Source organism: Haplochromis burtoni, unplaced genomic scaffold, assembly GCF_018398535.1.
Source record: "Haplochromis burtoni strain Fernald_Lab_line unplaced genomic scaffold, NCSU_Asbu1 Contig_355, whole genome shotgun sequence".
NCBI lineage: Eukaryota > Metazoa > Chordata > Actinopteri > Cichliformes > Cichlidae > Haplochromis > Haplochromis burtoni.
Window position 1 is genome coordinate 181507 of NW_024582716.1, and position 24329 is coordinate 205835.

The 24329-nt window shown below is 39.2% G+C and overlaps 1 protein-coding gene across 2 annotated transcripts in view; it reads right to left on the reverse strand.

The window, feature by feature from the left end:
- The window catches only part of LOC102293624 (neural cell adhesion molecule 2), a 385578-nt gene that overhangs the window by 39683 nt on the left and 321566 nt on the right, over nt 1-24329 (reverse strand). For both annotated transcript variants that reach the window (XM_042228810.1, XM_042228811.1), the window contains exons 4-6: nt 22529-22672; nt 19886-20023; nt 3079-3196 (exon numbers count right to left, since the gene is read on the reverse strand). In XM_042228810.1, the coding sequence (XP_042084744.1) occupies nt 3079-3196; nt 19886-20023; nt 22529-22672 (400 nt within the window). The remainder of the gene's footprint in view (nt 1-3078; nt 3197-19885; nt 20024-22528; nt 22673-24329) is intronic.

Here is a 24329-nt window from a genome sequence, read left to right on the forward strand (position 1 = left end):
TTTTGGAGCCCCAAAACAAGGGAGCAAGATGAATGAGGTTTACAAAGTTGAGGCTGCTTCCAGCTGTGCGTCACCTTTCAAATTTTGTTTGTACTTCACAAAGTGATGCATGTGCCTCATGTTTTTCTGCTGTATTCAACCTCTCTTTCAAACAGACAGTTCAGTTCTCATTACATCTGTATTACTCACAGAGATGATGTCACATGAAATGCAGGAGTGAAGAATTCACCTCGCTGTGCTTCATCTTCTGCAGAATTGTGCAGCGCTCCTGTGATGAAGGTAAGCGCTCTGAGAGGTATGTGACCTCTTTGTTAGGGTGATGAATAAAGGCATCTGTGTTTACCATTGATGCACATGCTCAGCATCGGTTTATGTGCTTTTATCTGCTGCGCAGCACTGACCAAGTTACTTAAAAGTACAATAATAATAATAACAGATCATAGGCCCACATCATAATTATGGACTATGAAAGCATTAATTAATGCCCTTTGCTACAGTTCAAATAATGCTCAGCTGATATATTAACAGAGAGCTAATATCTGCTGATATTGGCATATATTCTTTGAATGCCACAAACACAGCTGTAAATGAGTAATCCATGACTGGCTGCCCCTTCCTGAGTCTGGTTCTGCTGGATGTTACTACCTTCAAAAAGGCTTAAAAAAAACTACATACAGCAAATGAACAGTTTCCTTAAGAAACAGAAAAAATTCCAGCAAACACCTGACGCAGGATCTGAGAGATGTATCTGGCCCTTCAGTTGATCCATCTACTGTTCACTGAGGCCACATCAGAAATGTCAAGTTATTCTTAAGGAGAGAAAACAAGGATAAAAGGCTGAGATATGTACACAAGAACTGGACTGAAAATGTGGAGCGATGAATCCAAATTTTTTGAAATTTTTGGTTCAAATCATCATCAATGTGTATGTAGAAGGTCAGGAGAGAGGTACACCAGTGAGTGTCTATGACCATCTGTAATACACAGTGGAGGCTCTGTCTTGGTTTTAGTTGCATTTCAGTTATTTGTGTTGGAGATCTTGTCAAAATCCATAAAATTATGAACACAGAAAAGGACCATTGATTGATACACCATGCAATACCATCTAGAAAACATCTGATTGCCATTAGCTTCATTTTTCAGCATGACAATGATCCCAAACACACTGCCAATGCAGTAAAGCATACCTGGATAGAAAAACACACAATGAAGCACTATCAGTCATGGATTGGCCTCCCTAGAGCCAGAAACATCCAAAGGAGAGCTTTGAATGTCATTCCAGAAACCGGTAGAATTATTCCTGAAGACTACTTAAGGAAATGACAAGAAACCTGCCTAAAAGAGTTCAGACTGTGCTGAAGAACAGAGTTGGTCACACCAAAAGTAGAGCTTCAAGGATGTTAGAATTGCACAAACTCTGTTTTATACTTTATTTCCATGTAGGTTTGCACAAATTTCAATAAATTGTTGCAGCTATTTCATTTTCCATTTGTACGTGGTAAATGGTGGAGCTTAAACTCTAGTGGGGAAGCAAAATATCTTAATTTAAGACTAAACTAATATGTTGTTGAATTGTTGCGCTCTTTTTGCCCTTTAGAAACGTTGCCAAGCCCACAGTATTTATTTTACCAAATTAACTACAAAATATAGCAATTATGAGGAGCCATGAGGTCACTTGTAAGTCATGTTTGTTTGGATTGTTTATAACATTTATAAAGACATCATGTCTCAAGAGAAGATACTACAGGCTTATTTTCAGTTTATTATGTTTATTCTAGGATTCTATTAAAGTAGCTTTGCGTGATTTCAGAGTTCAAAAGAACCCTCATTTATCTCAAACTGGGCCTTTAAGCCCCCTTAAATATAGAGATGGTTTAAACAGCAGGTGGGTAGGGTATACAGTCAGATCTATAAGCCTGAGCTGACCACAGACCAGGCAGGGATATTCATTCTCAGTGACATCACACAGAGACAAAAACAGGCAAAAAAGAGCTTTGGTGATTACTTTTACATACACGGACCTCATTACTTGAAACGTGTTTAATATGAGCATCCACAAATGAAAAACATAACAGGGCCCCCTTTTGAAATCTGGACACAGTTCATTAAACTAAATTGTGTCAAATATGTTCAAACTACTCTTTCCAGTAAGTTCCAATAAGGAAAACTGGGGGGGGGGGGACACACCATTTTAAGCAAACACTAAAAACTTCAATGGAACAACAATAAAGTGTTATCAATAGATGCTCAGGTGCAAAGAGCTTGTTATGATTGCCTGCCGAGTGGGTGCAAGCTAATTGCTCGATGTCGAGCTGTAGAGAGGATAGCGGAGTGTCAAATGCTCTTCAGGTGCAAATTTTCGCTCTGTTGCTATGTGCCATGGATATTACTGTGTGGCTGCTGAGGGCAATGTGCGAGGGTGGACTATAAATTCCTCAGAACTATGAAAGAAAGTTGCTCTGAAAACAATATATACACATTTGTACATAGGCACGAATGGGTAGTAGGGAACATAATAGCCTGTATTATTTGAAAATTAAGGTTAAATTTGACTTAATTAAGTGACTTCAATCCAGTAATCAATCAAGCAGTGCTGTTTTTGTCCCTTATGTTTTCTAACTGAATATATGGCTATTTAAGGAGTTGAACCTTTTGTGTATGATGGCCTTAATCATTTGGTTCAACATCATTTCCTCTCTTAGATGGATACAGCCATTTTTTCCCAGTCTGGAGTGGAAGAGTGGGCTCGTGTAGAGCTCAGCTCATACTTTATGGGATAAATTGGGGCGCCAATGCAAGCCAGGTTTTATCGCCCAAAATCAACACTGAGCCTCACAAATGCTGTTGGAGCTGAATGGGAGCAAATCCTCGAAAGCAGGCTCCAAGAATCTTGTGGGAAGCATTCCCATAAGTGTAGGCGCTGCTATATCAGCAGATTAATTCTCATGGTTTTGGAATGAAATCATATTAGGGTAGCACTTTCGGGTGTCTACTTGGGGATAAACCTATCCTACATCCTTGAGGGAGCACCAATATTCTTTGGATGTCTCCCAATCCCAATATCTCTTTGAACTTTACCTGTGCCATGTGACTATGGGGTCCGGAGATCCAGAAGTGATGCAAGTAAAGGTGACAGATTCCTGGTAGTCAGCTGTGGCATTGAAGGACTGCTGGAACACTGACAACACCGGAGGGACTGCAGACACACACAAAAAAAAGAAGAAAAGGAAATAACACATGGCGCTATTAGATCCTGAGAGTTAATCAAATCAATCCGGACTGAAAGCTAAAATTGGACTATAATCTAGCAAAACGTTCAGTATTCATAATGCTACATGGTGCAGGATTTTCACAAGAAGCAAATAAAAGACTTTCATGAGGATTGAATTGGCCTTGCGAGTGGCCTGTATGCAAGCGCTGGAAAAACGCTACTTCTGCTGGTAATCCCGTGGGGATTTCAAATAACATTTTGACCCAGCTTTGGTAAAAAAACCCCACAAAGGAACTGAATACACTGACGTGAGGCCATTATTCTATTGTGTGCCTCAGAAATGCTCCGTTAAATCTATATAAACAATGGCAAGACAGAAAATGTGTTTCAACATGAAAAAAAAACAGCTGTGAAAACTAACGCTTTCCTTTTGTGAATAAACTATTCCTGTCAAGCGCTCGAGCTCTGACAATTGTTCCTCGTCAGGCCAATTTCTGCAGAATCAAAAGCAGAAGTGCTTTGCTGCCCTGATTTTATAGGTCTGTGGTTTGATGGACATGCAAATGCAAACTCTTTTTTTAGGGCTACAAATGACTCGTATTTATTTACGCAGTGCTTCTTTCACTTTTCTTGCAATCAAAGTGAAATACGACAAGGACGCCCTTTGACAAATCTTTAAAATGTCTTCACAAATCATATTTACATATTTTTTGTTCATCTCCTATGGTTTATGTATTTTTTAAAGCACCTGGATCTTAATTTCTAATAAGAGTTTTCAGATGTATTTTTTGGGCCACCTGACACTACTAAATTCAAGAGAAAGGAGAAACTGGGACTCATATATACAAAACAGATGGATAAATAGAACCAGAGGCCTGAAGATTGATGCATTTGACTTTGGAGTGAACATTTATTTGCTTCAGTGCCCATACAACAGAAAAGCTTGGACATCAGAATCAAGAATGAACAGATGTGTCCAACATGATTTCATTTTACTGATAACAATGTTTCAAACAGTCACGATGGTACCGTACCTCATTTCACTGTATATAACCCTCATCTGCATGACTTTATCAGTCTCTTACATCATTGTGAAGGAATTTTGGTCCAATCCTCTTTAGAGCATTTATTCATACAAAATGTATTATTCAGGTCATTTAGATTTGTAGGTGGTCTTTTATTTACTTCTTTAGGTCCCACCACAGCATTTCACTTAGGTTAAAGTCTGGACTTTCAGTTTCAACCATTTTATTGTAGATTTGCTGCTCAGCTTAGCATCATTGCACTGCTGTGTGACCTAATTTGAGCCAAGATTTAGCTTCACATTTGACTCTAGAATACGTTGGTATACAGAGGAGTTCATGCCCAGGGTGCCCAGGTGCTGTGGCTACTAAATAAGCATTAATCATCCACCACTGTGCTTGACAGCAGCTATGACGTGTTTGGTTTTCACCGAAGTGGCCAAACATCTCCACTTTGGTTCCGTCTGTCCAAAGGACATTGCTCCAGAAGCCTTGTGGTTTGTTTAGATAAAGCAAACCTGACCCATGCTTCATGTTCTTTGTAGCATTCCAGGCAAACCACACTTATTCAGCCTTTTTCTAATGCTACTGTTATGAACTTTAACATCACAACAACGTGTTAACTGGGAGCTGTAGTCTGAGTTGTAGCTCTTGTGTGGGGAGGAATTGTAATTGTCTTTGTCACTGCAGAATGATGGACTTTAAATGCACTCATAATTCTTCCCTGACTGATAGGCAGCAATAATTCCTTCTCTAAGGTCAATACTGATGTCTTTCCTCCTCAGCACTGTGTTAGCACACACCTGTAAGCTACACGTGTGCACCCTCTGCAAACGTTCTGCTTTTATAGAGGTGCTCACACGTGCTGATGATCAATTAATTAACTGCTACCTATCCTCATAATTTCAATGGAAGCAGTAAAGGTGTACTTAGTTTTTCACAGGACTTCAAAGATTCTATTACTCTCAGTCATATATTTTTGCACAAACCATACCAAACTACTAGAAGTTCCCTTTAAATTCCTCTTTGTTTTTGCATGTTTTGCCACTGCATGTACTCTCGTTTGCTAAAATATGCGGTTATATCTGTCTAACTAACTGACATGCATCAGTCAGTGTCCACGTAAATGCAGCACGCTTTGCTAATCTTCCACAAGCAGCTGCATTGGCATGCTGGTAAACAGCAGAGGCCTTGATGACTTTATCAAGAGTATATGGTGAGCGCTGTCGGGAACATGTAGTGTGCCCCTGTCATGCAATCACCTGAGGGCTGTCATCTTGTCATTCAGTGAAAGGAGAGCGGAGGAAGAGCAGGCTTTTCTTCGTCACAAGGGAATGACAGCTTCATGGTGCAAGCATGTTTATCAGGCATCTCAATCCGTTTCACAAGCCTGTATTTACGCTGTACTTTGACTACCACTGTAACTGCTCCGCTGTGGTCCTGACCAGTCACAGGAAGTGATTAATCATGTCTGGAGCAGCTTATTGGAGCTTTGGAACATTTACTCCTCTATTTTGCTTCTGCTGGGCAGTTGACGACTATAGGTGAAAATCAATTAAGTGCACTACCTGAAATCCACTGAGTTAGAATAAGTGAACCAGTGAGTTGCAGTACTGTTGTTGATGTCTGTGGTTTAAGCTTTGAATTCAGGTCCATGAACCACCTAAAGTATCTTTGTGGCCTTTTGTTGTATTGTTTGTATAGTATTTATGGGTTTGTGTTTTCTACTTCTTTTTATTTTTATTTCATTTTGACTTTATGTTTTGAATTTAGTTTAGTTTCCAAATTAACTGTTCTTATTTCAATTCAGTGTTTTTCAGAGTTATTATATGGAGGGCACATGTCAGAGGCAGGACTGAGAAAAAACAGTAGGTAAAATCAGAGGTAATACAAAAAATAAACACAGAAACATCCACAGCCTTTTGAAAGCTGTTGACTCACAGGTTTGTTTCCATTCAGAGTCTCAATAAACATGTTTATCAATGTGTCATCAGTCAAGGTGTCATAAACTATACTACCTCTATGTTTTTATTTTAGTTCAATTCATTTTCCAACTCACAAAATTATTTCAGTTAATTTGCTTTTTTTTTTTAAGTCTAGCTTTTTTTTAATTTTTGGTTTAGTTTTAGGCAAAAGCACAGGCTGGAAGGATACTGGATCAATCCCATCACATCTGAAGGAGAAGATCAATGCTATCTCCACTTCTCTGTCTTCTCTTGATGAAAAGTCTGCTTTGCATGTTGAAAGGTCACCAAACTCCTCCTCCTTCTCTTTTTTCTCCCTTCTTTTCTAAACGAGGACCATCTAAAAGGTACGGGAGGAAAATAGTAAAAACGACTGAAGTCCAGACAACACGATGAGGACGTGCTATATTTATCAATTAGCCCACCAACTGCACCTACTGCATTTGCATAATTTCATCCGATTACAGCGTGAGCACAGTCGAGGTAAAGGAAATACTCGGTGTAATCATGTCCATCATGTGTTAACATCCAGATAACATCCAGCACACCTGGATACAGGCTGATGTGTAGGTTTAAATCAAGGTTTTAGCTTTATAGAAGCTAAATTTCGCTTCTTCCACAACGAGCTACCAAAATGAGGCATGTGCTGCCACCGGTGTGTTTACAAGATCTGGTCTGCTTGTAATTAGAAGGCATTAAATTAAAACAAACAAAATGCCCCAAATGCAGCAAATTAAAAACTGAAAATTTGTTCTATGTGATCAAACATGCACTCATTCCAATTCTCTAATTCTACCGCCATCTCGATATTTGAGCAAGTTAATTTATTCTCTAAGAAGAGGATCAACAAAACATTAGACCAACGCTACCCACACAGAGGTGTTGGAGCACATGAATGATGAAATTGCTGAAAAATGGGGACGCTTGCTATTAGGATCCAAACAAAAACCTGCTTCACAGGTACTGCAACTGGCAGCTGCGAAAGAGATTTTTTTCCCTTTGATCACGTCGAAAGGGTTGAAAAAGCTTGAAAGGCCTCACAAAAAAACAAGCTAAACGTGTTTTTAATATTCAAAAAATGTAAACAGCTCCTCATTTGGGGGTTTTGGAAGTTATTGAGAGATAATGAAAGGAATTTGTTCTCCAAGTGATGACATCCAGAGGACACTTATTCCACCTAGATCTAACCCCCCCCCCCCGACAACTCAAAGATGAAATTAAATATTAAAAATAGCTTCAGGACTCATTAGACTGCTGCTTTTTGATGAAGAACAGCGGCAAAGCAGGTAGACTTGCCTTTTTAAAAAAAACATACTGTGGATAGGGAATTCTAATCAAAACAAGGCATCAGCGCAGAAATGAAGCAATGCTTCTGTTCTGTAGTCTTTTTTTAAAGATCAGTTACACTAACAGCACCAGTGTGTATTACTATGAAGAAAAATACATCGGTACATCTACAGTTCCATAGTGTCTGATCTGTGTGCTATCTCATGTTGTCTATGTACTGTTTCTCCTAAAAACAAAGAAAAAAATCTATGAAAATCTCCTTTTTTTGTCTGTAAAATCAACACAATATGGAGTGCACGCACACACACATTTTAGGTGCAGAGAGCTTTTCAGGGATAAAAATGGCCTAAGCAATAATCAAACACAATGAGTCCTTTCCAATAGTTCTGACTCTGCGAGTGAGATGAGCAAGCATCTGGCTGACATGATAACCATTGATTTCCAAGCCAATAGATCTCTATTCTCCAGTGTGTGCCCTCCTCCCCTCTCTTTTCCTATGCAATACGCTCCCACATCAGCGGGCCTTGTTGAAACAGGCCTGTTAATGAGACAAACTGCCAAGCAAGGAGACTTCAAAAGAGCAAATCAGCAACAGGGTTTAAGCATCCAAAAAGAATCTGGCAAGCTTTATGAATTCTTCATGTATTAGTCAGATGCTTGAAACTTCAGAGGCTTGGGCGAGATAATGCTAGGTTCACAGACATGCCCACCAATGTGAGAATACATGAAAACATATTTAAAGATGACTCATTTTAAATGCAGGAGCTGGAGGACTTGTTTTCTGTTAGCCCCCTAATTAGCTTCAATAAAGTCAGGATAGCCTGTGTTTAGAAGTTGTGAAATCTTCTTGGTTAATGTCATGACTCTATTACACCTACTACAAATTAAGTGAGTCAGTGTTTTGAGACGAGACCCCTGCTGGGTTCTCTATTCAGGATTTGTTTCGTTTTCTAGATTAACACACAAGTTGGAGCCAAACCTGATTTACAACTGGGAATGTAATGTAACAGAGATGGGTATTTATATTCCCTTATTGCACGCGAAGCAGTTTTGATTGATGTTGCTGCAAAATCATGTAAGAGATCCTGAAGGACACAGCCAGTAGTTTCACTGACAGCTCAAAGGGAGAAAATTGTGGGGCTTCGTGTTTGAGTGAGCGAACCTACAATTAATTGGATTTGTTGAGGAAGAATGCAGGCAAAAAAAATCAGGAAGTTATTTCCATTTTACATCATCATCGGTTGCTATAGAAACTGGCTGCTGTGGCTATTGGGTCAGAGATGAATGAAAATCTGTGTTAAAGTGTTAAAAACGAATACAAGTGGCAGATGACAGTGCCGAACACTACAATCTGAACCAAGTAATCCAAAAATTATTGGAAAGTGGAATTATTGGAAAGAAGTTTTTTGAAAATGTACTTATTTTCTTGCTGTGCATTTTGTAATTTATAGTTTATAAAAGTAGACACTAAATTCAGTGACTGAATGTGTTCACAGGTCACAAATCAAGCCAGAAGGGGGGTCATTGTCCCATAAACATGAATATATTTAAAATCATTTTTGAAGCTAGATGAGCTAGAGGAGGAACCATACAGATTTCATCTTCAAACTTGACATCTGTCCCTCATATACATTCTACAGTCTGGCTCCATTCAAGGGCAACAAACTCTGTCTACCACAACCTACGAAGCTAACTAGCTTAGTAGCCCCTTAAAGCTACTTCCTTATTCATTAGAGCTCACCACAGTACATAGTTCCACATACACCTCCTCCTGTAGATTTATTCGCAGATTTGTGTTAGGTGAATGTGTTAACCACTACAATACAGGCCCGCTTTGTCGTGCTTATACTTACTGAACCTAGCAGTACTGGACTTTCTCTGGGTTTTAACATATTGTCTTAAATTTGTCTTAAGTTCACATAAGACCAGAAATGGGCAGTAACGCGTTACTTGTAATGCGTTACTGTAATGCGTTACTGTAATCTGATTACTTTTTCAAGTAACGAGTAAAGTAAGGGATTACTATTGCAAAAACGGTTTAGATTACCGTTACTTTCCCGTAGGAACGCTGCGTTACTAAAACCGTGATTTTTTGCGAGAATGTCTCACGACAGTGACGTAAGCGAGTGCGCCGTTAGTGACAACAGCTGTGTGCAGATCAACAATGGATCACATATCGAGTGCAGAGAGAGTATGAGCGTGCAGCGTTTAAAGCGTGGAAGTACTGACCTTACTTTGAGTTTGATTCCATAAAAAGTGACAAAAACATTAGCGTACGTTGTGCGTGGGAAGAAAACTTCTTTTTACAGCGAAAAAAACCCTAAACTTCCAAGCAAACATCGAGTGCGCTACCACGTAATGGGAAACTCACAGAGAAAGTCGCGGATTCTTCAACTGACCGCGGCACACCTGCACCAGGGTAAACCTCCGCCTACCCCCAGTCCTGCTTTACAGGTGAAAATAGAGCAACAGGACCGCTGAGTGTTTGACTTTATTTATTTTCTGCTGTGTTTTACTTGCATCTATTTGAAAGAGTGAGTGTAAACACAAAAAATATTTTATGTGCTGGAATGTGCAGAAAATAGCTTTAAAAGTTAAACTAATTTCTTCCAGTCAGAGAATGTTGGATATAATTAAATTTTTGCTTGATGCATAAAGTTAAAAGATTAAAACTAATAAAACAAGTTTTAAAAATGGACTTTTCCGTTTGATTACATTTTGTATGATGGATTATGTAGAAAAAGTAGAATTGGGCTGAAAGATCTATCACTTTATCACCTATTCAGGTTGTAAATCGGGTTTTTAAAAAGTAACTAAGTAACTAAGGAATTAATTACTTTTGAAAATAAGTAATCAGTAAAGTAACGGGATTACTTTTTAGGGGAAGTAATCAGTAATTAGTTACTGATTACTTTTTTCAAGTAACTTGACCAACACTGCTTAAGACACATATTGTAACATTTAGTGTAAATAGATGGTGCAAACTTTTGCTCACCACCAGGGGTCAGCATTTTTCCAGGGGTATGGTATTTATTTTTCGATTTTTCCTGCTGTTCTTTTATATTTGACATGTCTTATTGTTATCCTACTGCTCAAAAGGCTTTGCCTTTTCCCATGCTGCCAAATATAATAACGCACAGCAGTTATGATGTGTTAGTAATGACTTAACAGGCTGATGTTCCCCATCTTGGCTCTATATTTAAGTTTAGTTGATATCTATTCAACAAAGTATATGCATGTTATGGAAGTTCCTTTAAATTTTGGTAACAGCTTTAGCTCATTTTGGAAGGCTGCAAACTACTTTTAACCGCAATAAATTATAGTAAGTGAATTTCACAAACCATGACAGAAAGCAACAAACAAAAGTAACAAATGGTGAAAATGTGCCAAGGAAATTACAAAAATGGAACTCAAACTGTTATGCAACTGTGCTTTATATTTTCATTTGAAAAACAGCATGAATGGTTTTACAACTTTGTTAGTTTGTAAGTAACTTTCTGTTCTATTGAATCTTTTCAGAATTTTTCTTTAAATTATGTTAAATATAGTAAATGAAAAGCTTCCTTGACTCATATGTGGATACTTTTGAGATCACTTCCTGAAATGTTCTACATTCTTCTAGTCACCAAGCTGTTTTTGCCCTCAGGTTGATTAGCCATTCAGCGGGTAGCCTCCTTCTCTCGATACACCATCATCTTCATCTATGGTCTGCTTTGATGATACGCTGGAGACTGGGAGCTGCAGCAGGTCAGCAGAGCTTCATTCGCTGCATGCTTGCGGGGAAGAAACCACTCTTTTATCAACTGACACATGAATATTTATGACTTCACATTGGTAGGGGAGTATACAGTAAGTTATTTCAGCTCTGCTTCTCGAAAAGAAAATGTTGTTCTGCATCACTGGCTAAAGTAATGTCTGTTAACATGTTGCTGAAATAGAGTAGACACTTCTTCTGACGTGCTAAATCAAAAGAACAGCATGACGTATTGTTGCTGCATGCTGAATATAAAAGCGCAACGCCCAACTTGAAGATGGTTATCAAGTTCAATTCTACTTCACAATAAAAATTAACTAAAAAGACAATGCGGCATTCAATCAGCCAATCATCTCAGCTGGTAACTGGATGTGCAGAAACCAATTCAGGAATAAAATTTACAATTTTGTGCAGAAACTCTAAAAAAATATTGTTTGACTGCTTTTTTAACAAAATGCACTAATTCAAGAGGCAATCTCACATATACATAAAATGACTCAATGAAATAATCAACATTATTTTGGGACAAAACACGCTAAATACTCTTTTTCCTGAGCATGCCTGCACTGTGCTGGAAACCTTTGTTTTTGTTTCCTTGACAATGTCACTAAATAAGATGCTTCTGCTGGCAAAGTCTATATAATAAAGTTGGCAATGTTCCCTCTAATTTTTCATGTGTCTGAGCAACACACAAACTCCCTGAGCAGTCCCTTGGACCACTGTGAGCAACAGCAGACGTGTGCACTGTGGTCACGCCAGCATCGAATCCACCCAAGTTACATGGTTTATTAAAACAATCAAATTACAGCATTTACATTTATGTTAGACTACTTTTAATTAACTGCTTTAGCCCACTTACAATGAAAAATTAAAAAAAAATCTTATTCATGACCTGTGTAGTATGTTAACACTATTGGAAGTAAAAATAACTTGAACTCCAAGTTTGAAAACACAACTTTCTTTTTTCTTTTTTAAATAAAGCTCTGACTTGTATTATGAGTATGAGTCTGTGGTCTGGGAGAGAGTCCTGTAACTCTGTCTGCAAAATACAGTATATAAGGACCAATGGTGGGCAATTAATTATATAGTTACTTCCTCAAAAAATTAACTGAGTTATGCAAACAACAAAGTTTTTTGCAGCTGTCTACCTAAAAATGCGGCCAAGCCGTTTTTTTTTTAATAAACATTTCAAACTATTTACAGAACAATCAGCTGTTCTGCATCAAAGTTGATGCCACACAAATTATTTGTGCCACTCCAAAAAATAATTTCTGTCCACAAAAAGGAGAACAACAGCCTGATACCTGCAGGCCTGACAACAGGAGATGTATCACTCCTGTAACACCTGTAACATTCAGCAGTCGCCTCATTGTTCTGACACACACAACAAAACTATTGACTACACTACACACTAACTACACAAGATTCGCACTAAACGTCGCAAATCTCTCACATCTCACAAGTCACATCTCTAAACACCACCGCACTCCTAAAACTTCCCCCTTCCTAAACAATAAATGCCATGTTGCCATATCATTTTTTGATTGGTCCACATGGTACATTTTTCCACCAATAGGAAAAGGTGGGTTTTTTTTGGTGTTGTTTTTGCTCACAGGCCGAGAGTGCTTTCGAGCGTTTTCCTTATAAAACACCATTTTTACCGTTTCTTCCCGCAGTAAATATAAACAATGATAACATTCAGGAAGAAAACCAAACATTGCATATATTTTAACTCTGGTTTTACGTGGCCCACAACAACACAATTTAAAAACTGGTATAAAGTCCACACTTTTTCCGTCAGTTGTTCCGTCTGTCCTGCTCACATCTCCAATGGTTGTACACGTTGTCATTAACGTGGCTTCACTCCACATCAGCCACGCCGCTTTGCTAGCTAAAACACCGGTGTCGGCACATAAGGACGCTGTCATAGCCTGTCAACGACGTTGATTAGCTGCATATATACGAATGTGAATCGCATTATTGGCTGGACTATGGGATAAGGTGGCATCATTCTAATCCCATATGGGAGCAGCCAGTCACTTGCTGACTAACACTGCCAAACAGAATTGTTAAAGTTTTAATTTTAATTTCAATTCAGGTTTGATTTTTTTTTCTTTGCACAACATAAATTTTCTGTGTGCAGAGACCGTGCCAGCAGTGCGCAATTGCGCACGCGCGCACCTTAGAGGGAACATTGTTGGCAAGGTACTTGGAGGTTGGCCTCAGGGCTTTTAAAACTTATTTCAAACATGAAGTGCTGTGCTGAATTCATACCTCTTTAAACTGAGCTGTTATTCATTCAGAAAAATCTTCTGATTAAGGAAATGTAAAGCTTAAATGAATGGATTATAAGATTTACTTTGATGGATACGCATTGATACAATTTTGAAATTATACACGTTGAAAACGTAAACATTGCCATCCTTTTTCCCAATTTTCCTGTCTGAATACAGCAAAGTAATGTGTGAAACCTCATTCTGAGGTCTCAGGTTGAGCATTTCAGCCATATTGTTGTAATTTAGTAACATTCCATCAGGGAATGGAAAAATGGTTAGCTCTGATTTACTATATTTGATGGGAGTTGTACAGCATGTTTGGATTTCATCTTACAATTTCTGTTTATTTCATCTTATAGTGTCTGTTGATTGTGTCCTATTAGCAAAGACTGGCACTTGTGAAAATTGTGAGGTCAGTTGCTAAAGTTGTTTGCATATGAGCATTGTGGATTGACCTTTGGTCTTTGATGGCAGACTAATTGTAAATAAGTGTACCACACAGGCTGCCACTGGTTTCACTTTTTCCTGCTCCTTTTTTCAGAGAGACCGCTCATAACTTGCTGCAAAAATACATCGCTTTATTCAAGTAGTTTATGACCTAGAATGGTTGTGAAGCAGAATTAAGAAATAAGGTGAAACTTGCACATGCAACAGAGTGAAAGGTGTTAAAAAATGAACCATAGCAAGAAATGGGATGAAACTAGCTAGTATGACATTTCAAAAAGCAGTTCAAGTGAAGTTTTATATAGATGTGTCCAGATTTAGCTTCTTTTCATTGTTGGCTGTAACTATATCCTGGATAAGAATCAACGTCCAGTCTTATTTGGGCACAAATGAGTGTTTCAAGTTTTCCATGTTACACTGATAGAAATTAGGATGAATCCAAACATGCTCTGTAGCTGTATCAGTTTAGGTCTTCATAATTTCTTCTTCTTCTTCTTTTTTCAGAATTCTATAAACACAGAAGAACTGTGTTTCTACCTTTTTTCGCCACAGTTTGTGTCTTACTATGCTGCCAAATCCCCAGGCGTCACAACAGGAAACCGTTTACAGTCTGTAGCTGACAGATAAAACATGTACCCTGTTGTACTCATTGACACACCTGAGGCCCCTAGCAATCTACTTAATCTCCATCTGGTTGTGTTGTCTGACCAATGCAAGGTGTCAATACAGTAGATCTTCTAGCTGCCCCTGTGGCTTACTTTGGAAAATCTTGGCACGAATAGTACTTCTTGCTCTAATTTGGTTTCACAGTTGCAAAGGAAGGGACTAATCCTAGTCAACACTACTGAAGTGTAATGCTCTACAAATGAAAGGCAGTGTTTTGGGGATCAAACAAGACTCAAGTTCTAGCCTCTTCCCCAGCCTACAAAAATAGCGCTTCAGATGAGATGTAGCTTAAGGGGTTGAAATGGAAATAACTGGAATGCACAGGTTTGCTTGTTCAAATAACTGAGAGTAAAAGCTATGGTACGGGTGCAATATGGCTTTCCATAGTTGAACTGCACAGTGCCTCGTACACTTTAGAAAACTCCTTAGGGACTATTTACACCATCAGGAAGAAAGAAAACGTGGATGTAAGTCAGATAGAGATGTCAGAGGAACCATAAGGCAGCACATCCACTGCTTTGTTCTTGGATACTTTGCATACTAACATAGATTTGCTGAAAAGAAGCAGAGCAGCAGTTTTTCAGATCTCTAAGTATTACTGTGAAGAGCTGAGTGGATGACATGTTCACTTTCTACAGAAAAAAGATGGGGAGCTTATACTATTTGTCTGCCCCATGACACTAGGTGACATTTAAGCAAATGCCCTATCAATCTTTTCTACCTTCAGACCAACTCTTTTATGCTAGAGGCTTAACTAAAAGTCTCTCTGAACCACTGCTATCTCAGAACTAAATACCATGATGGCAGTTTGAGAAGTTGTGCAAGAAAAACATCAGTTTGCAGTAGTAGATCTTCTACACTACTTGGAGGCCATGCAGCTGTAAACACACAATGGTTTGATTATACAACCTGCTGAGACAGAGAGCAGAATTAACATTTACTGAGGCAGGAGGGGTTTAAGTGACCCAGCGAATGTACTGTTTTTCCCAGCTTTGTTTTGGTTTCCACAAATTTATGAATTAAGTACCTAGCTATTTAGGCCTTTTGTTTGTCATTTGCCAGTAGGTAAATTTATTGTTTGAAGCTGGTCAGTTTATGTACAAAGGTCATAACAGACTTTAAACAGACACAAACAACTGTGGAATAAAAGCAGCACTACCACACACACTTTTCCTGGTGTGAGGAGTGACTGGCAGTGAGATAGAAAGAGAGCAGCGAATGTTTTAGCTTGCTATAATTAGGGAACATAAGTGGACAGGTATCAGCTGAGCAACCGAAGCTTAACTAGATTAATGACTGCACCTTTCTAGCAAATGTGCACCTTTGGGGTGTATGTGAGACCAGTCTATGTAGACCCACGAGCCCCACAGTGGCCCCCTTACTTTTAAGAAAAGTGGGACATATGTTGGCCTCACATGGTGGGGCTGTGTGGACAGGACAAATCCACAGTTACTTCATGCAGGCTTCACAGCAGTTTTTTTTTTATTTGGATCCCCACAAGGGTTTTCTGAGTTCAAGCCCCATATGAGTATGCACACCTGCTTGAGGCCCAAATGGGAAAAAAAGAATTTGCCCCTAACCACATATCCCCAGAGTTCACGCCCAATGTGTACCAGCATAGACATGTTTGGTGGTTTTCTTTCCCACTGCTTATGGCCAACAGTGGTCAGTTTAGTCCAAACTGCCAATAATAGCAGATGGTTTACAACCCAGCTCTGCACCAGAGAGAGTAAAGTAACATTTGAGCCCCATTTGACAGTACTTTGGATTTTGGTCAGTTCGTGGCACCAAGAGGAAAATAAGTACTGCTTGTATAGTGAAATCAATTCTTAAGTGCTATAAACCTGCATTCCTTCTAATGACCAGCAAGTAGCGACTCCTCAGGTTAGCTTAATCACTAGTTTCAAAATCTTTCTATTGATGAAAGAGCAGTCCTCGCTCCTCGCTTCAATAAAATGAATGTGACTTGACGATTTAAAATGGTAGACAACATCTTAATGGAGGACATATCATTGTTCGTGCCCACTTTTACAGTTTATATCGTGAATGAGCAGTTGCATCAGAATCTTCCAGTTTTATTTCCTAACTTCCAGGTGGACAGCTTTAAGGGAACATTTCGAGTGCTCAGAAAAAAGGAGACAAAGGCGCTGGTGTAACAGATGTCCCCTAGTCTAGTGGTACCGTACCAAAACTCATTAGTTTCAAGAAGACTTATTTAGCTCTAAGTGCTTTATATATTTCATGAGGACCAAATGGTGCAGCTTTTGTCTCACTCATGCAAAATGTTAAAAGTCTTCACAGACTTGCAGAATAAGTCTCTTGGAGGCAAAGTGAAGTTGACTTTAATGCATCTCCCTCTGGGTGTGGCTCCCTTACGGAGTTAGGATGCTTAGCGAGGTCTGGTCGCCTCAGCACCACATGGCGAGTGTCGTGTCGCTGCAATAATAGGTCGTGCCTCATTGAGCAAGCTTATTGGATCTTCCTCAGAAGTGAGGTAAGTGGTGTGCTAAATTGAATGCAATTCATAGTTTTTGGCGGAGGCTTGATCTGCTATTACATTAGGAGTGAGAGAATTACATAGGCAGAGACAATACTGCAGCTGTTCAACCGTTACAAGATGCTTGTGGCCGTAGTAAAATCACATTTCAATCACCTCAACAGTCTCAGGTGACTCACGGTAAATGAGGACAAATGAGAAAATTAATATGACATCCTTTGATTTTTGGGGCCACAGAGCCCGAAGGCATCGCTAATTAAAATTTTCAATCATACTAAAGAACAGAGAGAATTACAAACTAAAACCACACCCCATAGTAGCCAGTAGACCAGCTAGTAAGTACTTATAATTCACTGAAACTGAATCTGTCAGAGCTGACAGCTCTTTTCTGATACTACAACTACAGGTCCATGCATTCAACCTGAATTTCCATCTGAGTTGCTGCACGACTGTAGGAGCTGTTTCAGAGTCACTGCCTTCACTCTGCAGATGATCAAAACTCTGCAAACACTCAGTGAAATATGTCAGCTTCATGCTATAATACTCTACTAATCTTAAGTAACTGTTAACAAACTGACAGCTTACAGGATGCTGCTATTTTACCCCCAGTCTCCAGACTTAACAACAACAAACTAGAAAACAAAAAAATTAAAGGAACCAAATTAGTGCTAATTAATTATACGAATGATACTTTGTTATATTTTATCTTTTTCTGCAGTCACAGAGAAACGGTACTGCTAAACTAACCTTGATCATGTATTGTGTTTTTAACCTTGGGCACCTGCAACCCTTAAGGTTTTGTAAGTGCAAAAATGAAAAGAATGAAAGGCATTGAATTTTGAGAACAACAACAACAATACTGCAGAGAGGAAATTCATACCATAATGTATGCTAATCTATTGATACTATGTGTGCAGGAGCATGGTCTGCAAATCTGCAAAGCTTCCTTTAAAGTTCCATCATCACAATTACTCTTCAGCTGAGTTTGTAGTCAGTACAATGTTGGCTAATAGCTATAAAACAAAAGTGGTTGGTGGTTCAGTTCCTGGTTCCTTTAGTCTCCAAGTCAAAGTATTGGATACACATTAAAGTATTGGTTAACATTAAAGCACTTGTGTGGATGGTTGAATGAGGCTTGCAGTAAGCAAGCACTTAGAAAAGCACTAAATAAGTACCAGTCCAAATATGATGTCAAGTCACCCGCAGCACAGATGCCCAGCAGTCTAATAATACTGGTGATTTAGTTTTTTTGATTTTTGCACTATCTAAGAGAATCCTCTGGGATTCAAATGAGACATCTCTGTCCCATTTGAATTCGTCTTCCTCCCCTCAACCGGTAGGATGAGAGAGGGTATGTCATCTGAATGTGATACAGGTCTCGTTGTTGATGGCAGTTTTGAGTAACTATGTCGTCACCCCCAACCGGTCGCAGCAAATGGCTGTCCCTCTCCGAGCCTGGTTCTGCCTGAGGTTTCTTCCTGTTTAAAGCGAGTTTTTCCTTCTCCTTTCTCTGTATTATTGTAGGGCCTGTATGATACAACATAAAGTGACTTGAGCTGACTCCTCTTGTGATTTGATGCTATATAAACAAAACTGATTTGAACTGAACTGAATTGAACTAAACTAAATATCTGCCCAATCATCTCTTGATAGTACTTTATGTGCGTGCCATCGTGGCCATGAGTAACCAGGAATCCGGATTTAATCCTGTAGAGGAACCCTTGGATACAGCTACTATATCCAAGGAAGTCAACAGTCACACAAATTACCCAATCTCAGTTCAGAGGGGTTATGATGAAAAATAACAATACCGAACTCGTTGGGGGATCTGTAACTGGAATGAGTACAGCTGAATTCCTTTAATAACCATCTATTGGGGGGTAAGTCAAGCAAGGGCGGTATTTCCAGAGTGTTCCAGAGTGCTTTACCGTATCTTATACCTGTGTTACTACACTTGGATATTTGGACACTTTAGACATACACAACACAGTGTTGCCCTTGTTATTCTTTGCTGTTGTAATCTTTTGTTTTAAAGGCCTCATAATTTTTGTGATTTGTTTTTTCCTGGTTACTGGTATCGAGTTTAAAATTCTATCAATGTTATAACTCCATCACACCCTTGAAAGCGCTGAGGCAGAAATTACAGCAGGGGAATCCCTCCATCGTCCTAATCCATTAAAAAAAGATAATTTTTCTTGCTATCCACATTGCTAAACTTTTCCCAATCTGTCACTGACAAATTCCCCAACTGTCAAGCTATACTGAGCACAGATCCACACAAAACCGTCACTGTTAAATTGCACTGAAGTTCTGGCACCCCGATATGTCAGCATGTATCAGCAATGTGTCTATTTTAATCTACAACAACTTTCCAACTGCTAAACAAGCAGGACTGTGCCAGATCTGTATGTATGTTCAGACTTTACAGCACTAAACTATCAGCTGTTTTGTAGCCATTACACTGACTATTAGGAAAAACAAAGATTTTAGCACTATGGATATTTTTTATTTGGGTGAACTGAATCTCAGTCTGCACGTCCTTGCCCATTTACCCTGATTTTAGTTTTGTGTCCTCCCTGAAGATGCCAGTAGACCACACTTGATTTTTTACTGCAGAAATCTTGGTTATTGTGGTCCGTTGGCAGCTAGACCTCAACATTGCTCTTGTCCATAAAATCCTGGAAATAACCTTAAACAATCTGTTATTGTTGTACATCAGAATGTCATCACGAATTCAAGTAAATGTTAAAAAATCCTCACTCACCATTGACCACCACTGCAATGTCCACAAAATCGATCTCCCCGCGTGCCTCTACGCTGGCTTCACAGCGGTACACACCCTCGTCAGCCTTGGTCACCTGATGGATCTGCAGGTTGTTGTTTGGCAACACCTGGAACCTGCCTTCACAGCACACGTGAAAAGGAGGACAGAAGGACAGCCGGAGAAAGGCAGAAGGGGAGAGTGGAAATAACAAAAGAAAAACAGCGTACGATAGGGAGAGAAGCGAGATAGGAAAGTTAGAAAAACAGCGGGAGAAAATTGCCATCTCCACTCTTCAGTAGTTAGACTGTCAATCTTCTCTTCAGCACATTTACCTGATAAAGTCCACACAGATAAACACTTGCGCAATTACAGTTCCACACAGTCTCCTATTGTGGCCACTGGGAGATTGGCCGGGATTGCTCGGGCCTCTATCTCATTTCTCCCAAGCAAATATATTTATAACCACGAAGCGTAATTAGAGTGAAATGATTAAAGGAAAAAAAACATTCTTCTCCATGTTTCATCATTACCTTGCTGCTGAAGATTTGAATTTCAATTAAAAACCGTGACAGATTCAAGGGGTCATTCTTTCTAATCTGTTCAGGCGTGTGTTTTGTCTGGAAGGAGGACGGGGAAGCGGTGTAGAGAGTTGTAAATCAGGGAAGAGGCGAAGACGAAATAATGAGTCCTAGTCTGCTGGTTCTAACTGCAGCACCTGCTTTCTATCAGGGAAGACTGTTACTGAAAGTGAATCTTTCTTTTCTTTTAATATTAAGTAGACTACTCTTCTGACATTTAGCACTATTAGCACTGAAAAGGGTGGTATTACCAGAAAGAGCTTCATAAATGACATACATCAGCCTTCCCTCGAATAGGATGGAAGATGATAGACAATAGTGCCACATAAATACACCCATTAGCTGGCTTTTTCCCAAAAGATGCAGGGTGTGGGTTTGCATTCTATCTCATGGGAAGCGGTATCTTCGAATGTCGCTATCCAACTGCTCAATAATCCGTCCTCTCAGCTGCTTGTTAACATCGTCTCTGTCTGAGTTAGACGCCTCCCTCCGGGGCTGATGGGGTTTCTATTCATAGAATTTTAGACCTTTGTCTTATTGTGAATCCACACAAAAGAAGGGAATAGCATTTCCCAGAGACCTGAATTTTTGCCACATTAGTGAGCCTTTTCAATGACCGAGAGAGGGAAACAGTTGGGCAGGCTGAGACTGACGAGCTTTTTTTCCTCTCAATAATTAAGTGTTTTTGGCATATTTACATTCGTCATGCAATCCTTTTGAGATTATCACTCACATGCAACTTTTATTATTACCATAAATTACTAAAATATTCAATATCACTATACACACTGACTATTCACACTTAAGCAGTGGTACTTTATCCAAGTACTTTCTTTGACTAGAGACTTTGGGATGATTTGATCAAAAGCATTTCACACTTAAAAACAATATATGTATGTATGTATGTATATATATATATATATATATATATTTGTTTTGTTTTTTTAACAGGAATTTACCTTTAACACACGATTAAAAAGATACATTGTATGCTTATAAACAAAAAACAGATAACTTAAGCAGATTTAGCCAGAGGATGAGAAAATGAATAACGACGTATAACCAATGCCAGGAAACTGTATTTCTGTGTGTCTGAAAGAAAAAAAATACTGAATACCGCTATCGGTCTCCTGTATTGGTCACGCACTAGCCTAATACAGTTAAATATTTGTGTGTTATTTCAAATTTATCCCAGTACAGGTCTTACAAAGGGGGAACTTAGCCATAGATGTTGCAACTAAATAAACTAAATTACATTTTAACATGGTAGTCTACAGGGATTAGGTATTAGGCAGGTAGTTTTCAGCACTGGAGGCTCCTACTTCTGTTTTGTTAGCCATCTTCTTCTCCTTGGGACTTTGCACATTTGTGGGCGTGCAACTCAATTAGCGTGACCATTGACAGGAACGATGTATCATGTTATTCATGCATAAAGTAGAAAACTGCTCTTTACTACTCTCAGTGGACAAAAACCTTTACCAGGATTATATTATATATGCTACTGGCCTGTTACCAGTTAACCTAATCACATGAAAAATGTTCCTGCAGCTGTTTCTTTTTAGCATTACTTAATCGCCCTTTGCCGCCCCTGTTGCAGCTTTTTTTGAGACTAGTTGCTGCCACCAAATTGAACATGAGCAAATATTTTCCTTAGAATGGTGCATTTTTCTCACGTTAAACACTTGATATGTTTTCTGTTTTGTGCTCACAAGATTTGAAAAACTTTGGATTCTACTTTTATTTATATTTTTACAGTATATAGCCTCTCAAATTTTGGGCAATTACAACTCAATTACTTTTAAAGAACAGTCATTGATACTGATCTTTGATTACCTACTGTAATTCAGACTTCACATCCCAAAACATAACTTTATATTGTGTCCCTGATCTTGAGGCCTTCTGAATACCTTTGAGCTAACCTAACAACCCATTCTTTGTTTGGTCACTGCAAATGACAGAACAGTAGGATGTAATTTCCCACGGCAATTAAAAAAAAACAAAAGAACAAAACCAAGAAATGTAATGAAAAAAGTCTATACGTGAAATCAGGGGGGGCAAAACTTACTGTGGTGCTCCTCAGTGATCTCTTTGTCCTGGTAGTACCACACCACCACGGGTACTGGGGAGCTAATGACATCACACACCACTTCTGCTGTCTCACCATAGCGGAACTCCTGCGGTGACTGAACATCCTGGAATGTCAGCCTCTCTGCAAGATCAAACAAGATGGAGATTGAACAGCTTTTCCCCCCCCTCTGAGCATTCAGAACAGACAATTTATTGCAGGTCTGAACATCAAAAGGAAAATAAGCAGAAATTGTTGCGCTTTTACTGCCCTCTTAACTATGACTGTTTGGAGACAGAACATAAAGTTAGAGCTTTAAAAAAATTGTTTCCTTCCACTTGTCTTAATCTTGGCTGTATTCTGTGAGGAAGGAGTTTGACATTTTAAAGTACTTTGCTGTATTTCTTGATAATATGGGTTAACATGTTAGGGTGACCTACTAGCTGCTCATCTTGTGGCTAGGCAAGAACAGTCCCTTCAAAGGTACAACAGCTTTTTTTGTTTCGAGAATACAACTCTTGAATTTGTGGCTACGTCCACATGTACCCGGGTATTTTTGAAAACGCAGATTTTTCTACGCGTTTGCACCTTTCGTCCACACGTAAACGGCGTTTTCAGTCACTGAAAACAGAGATTTTTAAAAACTCCGGCTAGGGTGGATATTTTTGAAAACTCAGTTTTTGCATTTACGTGTGGACGAGAAAAACGCAGAAAACGCAGCGTCAAAGGTGTGCGCCTTTTTTGACGTCATACTGTGCGCCACGTTATTGTTTCGGTGAAATGAATTTCTACAATACTATTACTGTTAATTGCACTCTCTGCAGTGTTTAAATGCTTACATATATACACACACACAGTTACTGTCCCTCCACACATACGACTAGGTTCTGCTTCTATGCCCCATCCTTGTTTACTATTTCCCACCGAGGCTTCTAGACTTCTGATTGGCCAACATTTCTACACGGTTAGGAATATATCGCCACCTGTTGCTTTGGCATGTTCCTAGCAGCGTTTTCCTTCATTTCTGCGTTAATGTTTGGACGTGATTATTTTTTAAAACGAAAACGGAAAATCTCAGTTTTCAAAAATACCCGTGTACTTGTGGACGTAGCCTGTAAGTATACAAGAAAAAATGCAGCCATTATCTGAAATCATGAAGTCAAGTAGCACATCTGAATAAATTTATAGCCTAATTTGCAAACGGATTTGATGGTACGGGAAAAAAGCCATCTGCGATTTTAGCACAGAAGCACCACATTATCACATTTCTGCAGAAATGGGAAAAAAAAAAAAACACGCTGATATGGATGACTTAATAGCTGCTATCCACTAGTTCAGGGGTGGGCAATTCCAGGCCTCGAGGGCCGGTGTCCTGCAGGTTTTAGATCTCACCTTGGGTCAACACACCTGAATCACATGATTAGTTCATTACCAGGACTCTGGAGAACTTCAGGACATGTTGAGGAGCTAATTTAGCCATTTAAATCAGCTGTGTTGGTTCAAGGACACATCTAAAACCTGCAGGGACACCGGCGCTTGAGGCCTGGAGTCGCCCACCCCTGCACTAGTTCCTAGTGCAGCACTTAAATTATAAATAACTTCATAGTTTAAGTGAACATTTGATCTTTTTTGCAAATGTAACCACCCATCCTACTTCTTATCCAATAATTGGCGGCGGGTGGTATGGCGGTACAGTGATTAGCATTGACATTGCCCAGCAGATGGCTTCCAATTCAGGCTGACGACTAGCTTAAGTGGTCATTCTAAATTAGCCACAGCTCTATGGTATTGCATCACCTGG